The sequence below is a fragment of the Vigna radiata genome, chromosome 2 (genome assembly GCF_000741045.1).
Source record: "Vigna radiata var. radiata cultivar VC1973A chromosome 2, Vradiata_ver6, whole genome shotgun sequence".
Lineage (NCBI taxonomy): Eukaryota > Viridiplantae > Streptophyta > Magnoliopsida > Fabales > Fabaceae > Vigna > Vigna radiata.
Window position 1 is genome coordinate 567476 of NC_028352.1, and position 7144 is coordinate 574619.

At 36.8% G+C, this 7144-nt stretch overlaps 1 protein-coding gene across 2 annotated transcripts; it reads left to right on the forward strand.

Annotated features, from left to right (window-relative positions):
• Positions 1-1143: 1143 nt before the first annotated feature.
• LOC106756152 (splicing factor-like protein 1) lies at positions 1144-5861 on the forward strand. 2 transcript variants are annotated; one of them, XM_014638445.2, is made up of 2 exons: positions 1144-3718; positions 4826-5861. In XM_014638445.2, the coding sequence occupies exon 1, from the start codon at positions 1266-1268 to the stop codon at positions 3684-3686; it is 2421 nt and encodes an 806-aa protein (XP_014493931.1). In that variant the 5' UTR covers positions 1144-1265; the 3' UTR covers positions 3687-3718; positions 4826-5861. The 2 variants fall into 2 exon arrangements, with proteins under 2 accessions (XP_014493931.1, XP_014493932.1); XM_014638446.2 differs by having other exon boundaries at positions 4940-5861.
• The last annotated feature ends 1283 nt before the right edge of the window (positions 5862-7144 follow it).

The following is a 7144-nucleotide window of genomic DNA, read 5'->3' on the forward strand; positions in this document are numbered from 1 at the left end:
AAACTTATGTCATTTCATTACACATTTTAATTGGATTGTACTCCATGATGAATTATTTTATCCAGATACTATCATTTAAAAAAGCTATCCAAAATATGATCTTTCATAAAGAATTAAACAAAATCAAACCTACCATATAGTACAGAAGTTGGTAAAGAACATAGGGTTTTGAATTCCTCTTGCAAAGTGAATTTTATGGACCAGAAGGCTTTTCTTGCAATGAAAGTCAGGAGAGCAGTATTTATTTTTATTTTTTTTTAATTAATCATTTATCATACACCATCTTATCTGATAAAAAAAAATCACCTAATGTGTAAAAATGATCATCCCAATAGTTATACATATAAATGTACACTTGTGTTATAAACTGGCTGTAACTTGATAAGCCAAACACATTTAGAAAATTTGTAAATTATGGAAATAAAATATCTTAAAAGTCTAATCTAATATAGACTAATCCCCTCAGAACATAATTTGTCAAAATTTAAATTATGAAAAAAAAAAATATCGTTAAGATACTTTAATATCTTTTTTTTAGAGTCCGTATTTACTATATTTAGAGGAAAAATTACTAATATCTCTATCTCTATACTTAATGATTTTCTTAATTTTTCTTATAGTCTTAATAGTATTTTAAAATAATATTATATATATATATATATATATATATATTTAACAAGAATATTTATTATAAATCTTAAATAGTTTTTAAAAGTATCTATTTTATATAATTATCTCGTTGTGCATGTTAGAATAACTACTTTGAGTGACAGTATTTTTAATAATTATACTTCAACCCTGTTATTATTTTTTCAATCAGAATTATATGAGATATGTTTATTAATATTTTATATCTTTAATCAGTTTATATTTTTCATTTTTAAGCTAAATGAAATTTTAATATTTTCTTAATAGTATTAAATAACAGTCTTACATGATTTTTTTTATCATAACTCTATTTATAATATCAATTATAATTTAGAAATATTTATTTATTGTTATAAATTTTAATTATACAAAATAATTTTTTATATTTGTAATGTAAAAAAAAAAAGTTTACGAATTATCAGATTCGGGTATCGCATACACATTGATTTGGGCTCCAAATCCAAGTCGGGTCTCTTATATAACGCGGCTGAGTCACGTGGCCACTTCACAAGTCATCACAATAATCATCTTCTTTCTCAACTCTTCTTGGTTTGGTGGTCTTTACACTGCTGCGCACATTCGAACCCTAACCCTAATCTTATCTTCTTTCTCAATCCATGGACGCTCTCGATTCAAACCCAAATCTCCCTCCACTGCATCCCTACGATCCTTCACTGCAGAACCATGCGCCATCAGAGTATCACAACCCGTCACAACACCAATTGGAAACTGGACAAAACGAAAACGGTAACGGCTCCAGTGATGGAAGACCATCGGAGAATGGTCAGGGAGCTTTGGATAATAACGGATTGCATCCTCAGCTTTCGAAGCCATTGCTATCTGAAGGATTGACGCGGAGTGGCACTGACAGGGATCAATCTGGTGGTGAGGAGGAGACTACAAGCAAGCGCCGCCGCCGGAGCAGATGGGATCCGCAGCCTGAATCGAATGACCAGGGCGGCCAGAGCGGCGGGGAATTGGGGTCTGGGCCAAAGAAGAGGAAGTCTCGTTGGGCTGACGACGAGCCCAAGCCGGTGATTCAACTTCCTGATTTCATGGGCGGTATTGAATTCGATCCCGAGATTCAGGCTTTGAACAGTAGGCTTCTTGAGATTAGTCGAATGTTACAGTCAGGTTTACCTTTAGATGATCGCCCCGAAGGTGCTCGATCTCCTTCACCTGAGCCGATATATGATAACATGGGCATTAGGATTAACACTAGGGAATACCGTGCGCGTGAGAGATTGCAAAAGGAGAGGCAGGAAATAATATCTCAGATTATAAAGAAGAACCCTGCCTTCAAGCCACCTGCAGATTACAGGCCACCCAAGCTTCAGAAGAAGCTTTATATACCGATGAAAGAATACCCTGGTTACAATTTCATTGGGCTTATTATTGGTCCCAGAGGTAACACCCAGAAGCGGATGGAGAAAGAAACTGGTGCTAAAATTGTGATTCGGGGTAAAGGATCAGTGAAAGAGGGTAGGCTACAGCAGAAGAGGGATTTGAAGCCTGACCCTTCGGAGAATGAGGATTTGCATGTGTTGGTAGAGGCTGAGACGCCCGAGTCACTTGAGGCTGCTGCAGGTATGGTGGAGAAGCTCTTGCAGCCCGTGGATGAGGTATTGAATGAGCACAAGAGGCAACAGCTTAGGGAACTAGCTGCGTTGAATGGTACGATCAGGGATGAGGAGTATTGCAGGCTATGTGGTGAACCAGGTCATCGCCAATATGCATGTCCTACTAGGACGTCTACTTTTAAGAGTGAAGTTGTCTGTAAACACTGTGGGGATGGTGGTCATCCAAGCATAGATTGTCCGGTGAAGGGTGCTACTGGGAAGAAGATGGATGATGAGTATCAGAATTTCCTAGCAGAGTTGGGTGGTTCAGTTCCTGAATCTGCAACAAAGCAAACCAGTACCTTGGCTATTGGAGCAGGCACTTCTGGAAGCAATCCTCCTTGGGCTAACAATTCCGCTACGGCTGGTGGTTTGGCTCAAGCTGGCTTAGGGGCTGCTGCTGTTAAAAAGGAAATTGATGATACAAATTTGTACATAGGATACTTGCCGCCCAGCCTTGATGATGATGGCCTAATCCAATTATTTCAACAATTTGGTGAGATTGTCATGGCAAAAGTGATCAAGGATCGAATGTCGGGTTTAAGTAAAGGATACGGTTTTGTGAAGTATGCTGATATAACAATGGCAAACAATGCAATATTGGCCATGAACGGTTATCGCCTTGAGGGTCGAACAATTGCAGTGAGAGTTGCTGGTAAGCCTCCTCAGCCTGTTGTGCCGCCTGGCCCACCGGCATCTGCTGTGCCTACTTATCCTGTTCCAAGCCAGCCACTCGGTGCTTATCCGTCCCAACAGTATGCTGCCGGTGGCCCCCTTGGGACTGCTCCTCCTGGGACTTACGGTGGTACCCCGGTGCCATGGGGACCTCCTGTTCCTCCTCCATATGCTTCTTATGCTCCTCCTCCACCTGGTTCAACCATGTATCCACCTATGCAAGGTCAACCGATGCCTCCATATGGGGTTCAATATCCTCCGCCTGTGCAGAGTGGTCCGCCTGGTGCCCCATCCCAGCCTGCAACTTCTACTGAAGTGCAGCAGAGTTACCCACCCGGAGTGCAGTCTGACAGTAGTACCTCAACTCAGTCTGTAGCAGTCAATGTATATGGTAACTCGCTACCATCAATGCCACCTGCAGCCCAACCTACTTATCCTGCATCTTATGGATATCCACCTTACTATAACGCAGTTCCTCCTCCACCTCCCCCTCCCGCCCCCATTCCTGTTTCAACTTCAGACCAATCCCACAACATTGCAAATGTGCCTTGGGCCAATAATTCTCTTGTTCCACCGCCTGCTTCATCGGCAGACAAGACAGCATATGGTACAGATCAATCCCTTAGCATTGGAAATGTACCTAGGACCACAAATCCTCCAGTGCCTCCTCCTCCTTCATCAGCTGAGAAGACTTCATATGGTGCTGACTCAGAGTACGAGAAGTTCATGGCAGAGATGAAATGATTTTGTTCAAATAGTCTTTCGGTTTCCAAAAGGTGCGTATGTCATTTTGGTTTCATTTTTTCTTAACATATGATATACATGTTTTACTTTGTTACGATCTAGCATTCAATTCTTTGTTTTCATAACTGAAATAAGGCTTGATCTTTTTATTTGAACTATGGAACACACTAATTATTTATAACTGTCTGAAATTAGATTTATTTGTGAAAAAGAACTTTTCACCCGTGAAAGTTTTTATTTGAAATCCATTTCAGCAGATGAGCATCCCATGAAAATCATGAGCTTTTTCTGACATTCTTCTAGTTGGAGACAGGTGGGGTCATGGGAATTTTTAATTTGAATCCTCACTAATACACTAATGCTTTTAAAATTAACTTTTAAGTTCATAGTTAAATGCTGTGTTACCTCATTGAAGTTTGGATTTTCATCTGCAAGTCAATGGTTATTGTGTTTTTTGTGTACCTTTTTTTTTTCCGTTAGCACATCATTTGCTTTTATTCTTGTTGTATTTTTTAACCATCACAAGGAATTCTGTTATGTATTCGTTTTCCCCGAAGATTGTTATTTTACTGCAAAATCTTGAGCAGTGTTAGGCTATTACCCACTGACCCCCCCAACAAAGCTATTTTATCTATATAAAATAATGTATTCATGTTCTTTGCACTTAAGTTCCACGGTTTTTTCTGAATGATTGAAGGGCCCTTACAGGAGAAAGGGAAAACTGGTATATGACTGTGTAAGTATTTGTTATCTGCACAAAAAGTTTCTTGGATGTATTTTCTCCAGCTATGGTGGTGTCTGGTCTCCTTCATGATTTTTTGGTGCATTGGAGCAGAAACTAAAAGTCGCATCTTCAAATGAATTAAAAAAAGAAGAAACCTCTATTGTCTTTTATGGGTTGACTGATTCATTGTCGTATATACAGTAATGTGTATGTTTGAATGCATTGCTTTGCAGATTACATTTGTAAATTCCTTTTATATTGTTTCTGTTTATGCTTCTTGATGACGATATCCATACTCAAGCTTTGTAATCATGCATAAAACCAACAATGGCCTTTTACATGTTTATTTGATATTTCATCATGATTTTACCTCTGTTAGTTAACTCTTCATTATTATGATGTAACGTTGTGACAGGCCTGATGTTTCTTGGAGCTCTTGTGAACCTGATTTCTTAACCTCTTGCCATGTCTTTCTTCGAAGTTTGGGACTCACTTCTTTAACCTTGCTGTACTGTTATGAAATTTGCAGAGATTTGGGCTAGAAGTTGATAGCAGTCTTCATACGGCAGAAGTCAAAAGCATATTATAGTTATGATTTTTATTAATCATTTCTTGTCGTGTAGGACTTAATACTGTCTGAATTATTTTCTGTGGCATTTTATTGATTTACACAGTAATGTCTGGTTGCTAATGTTTCCTTTTGAAAATTTGTCTGAACTTTTATGGCAGCTGGTTCCTGGTGTTTCATATTAATACTGTTCGGTTGTCACATTCAGTATTTAAGATATTTAGTTTATTGATAACTGATTCTAACTTATAGTTTTGGTGATGAGCTTAAATTTTTTTGAGCACTATAGTTCTCTATATGGCTTGGTGCTGAAGCTGCGTTTTAGATGCCTTTAATCATACATCTCTCTCATCATGAAGGTAATCAAACCTTGCCATTTGCTTTAGGCATTCTGGGTTGGTAGAAAGAGATTTTTATTAAATGGTTTGATCATGCAACTATAAAATGTATTTAACATTTCCAAGTGTGACAGGTAAAAAGAGTTGAAACGTTTTTCTGTTCCTGGCATGAATAATGTCAGACATTGGCATTGTTACATTTTGCGTCAAATTAAAAGTTTAGCTGACATGGTGTTATCAACACCAAGTTCTTGTATCATGACACAGGCAATTATCAAGTTTCTCATTTGTTTCTGAAGTGATCATGTGGGCCAGTTGACACGGCCAATTTTATTTGGCATAAGGTGAAGGCTGAGGTGAAAATGATAGTGTTTGAGTTGTCTGCACATGCTTCGTTTAGCTCTGTTGCTGGGCGAAGATAGAGTAAATGATCAAAGAATTGGAATTGTAGAAATTTTCTATATTTTGCTGCTTCATATCGCCTTTTTGAATTAGAACATCTTTGTATTGTCACTAGGGATATATAAAGTTTTCTAATTCAACTATGCAATATTAGGTCATGGCCATCAATCAAATCCACTAATCTTGCTAGTCTGCTGGTATGCTTTTTTTAGGTGCTGTTTGCAAAAAAAAAAAAATAGTATGACCCTTATTTGAGTACTTAACGAGTGGCTATGTCTTTTACGTGGTTTGACAGCAAATATGAAGGTTTTTTTTTTTTTTTTTTTTTTTGTGTGTGTGATATTAGGGAAGTAAGATCCTCCAAATGTAGTTTAAGATTAGATAGACGACCTAAGCACTGAAAGATTTTTTAAACAATTGTCATAGTTCCACTTTAACCCACAATTTTCTGCAGTCAGAGCGTCCATGCCTGAAATTGTTATTCGTTTATATGCATGCGTTAGTCAATGTATTTGTGGCATTCATTTAGAAATACAATTTTGTTTTTAACTCATTAGGTGCAAGTTGAAACATGCAAATAAGGGCTATTGTTTCGAGTTATAATTCTAGTTAGCGTTGAAATTGGCAATTTCATGATAGTTTTCATCCGTATGCTTTCGATATTCAGCCTTTATAGTTGTGCTTGAGCAATTCTATTTGGTATTGAATGTGTTTTGTAAAGACGTTGTCTTTACATAGAGTAAATTCCGGAGATTTTGGTTTTAGTTTTTGCGGTGAATCGTTTTATCTACCAATGTCTCTCATGCTACACATATATATATATATATATATATATATATATATATATATATATATATATATATATATATATATATATATATATATATAACTTTTTTTATTGTGTTTGTGTGCCCCTTATCACCATTATAACCAAACAACTAAAGTGAAATTGCTGAACAATCTGTTGGTCTCGTTGCATTACTAGGCCAAATTCCGACAGCTTTGTCATCGATACAGGATTTTACCAGATGGTTTATAACTAAAATATAAGTGTGTAAAAGTTACGCCTATATTTGAGCATTACACTTTTCGAGTAAAAACTAACCTTTCTGTGACACTGCCATTCTTTTTGTGAGACCAAATCGTTATTGAATTTTATAGGACCTGTAAAAACAAAAGGTCGACTTGTGTACTGTGTATGCGAAGTATTTTGCTTTTCGTTGAAGTAATATTTACATTTAGATACATTTTCTTAAAGGAGCTAAACCTAGGGTAGAGAATTGAAATAGAAGAAAGGTAAAACCGTAGGAAAATCATAGGGATAATAGATTAATCATTTGAACTGCGCTAGTGTTTGCTTAGTACCAACAAGATTACAACTTAACCTAAACGCAACAAATATATATATATATATATATATATATAT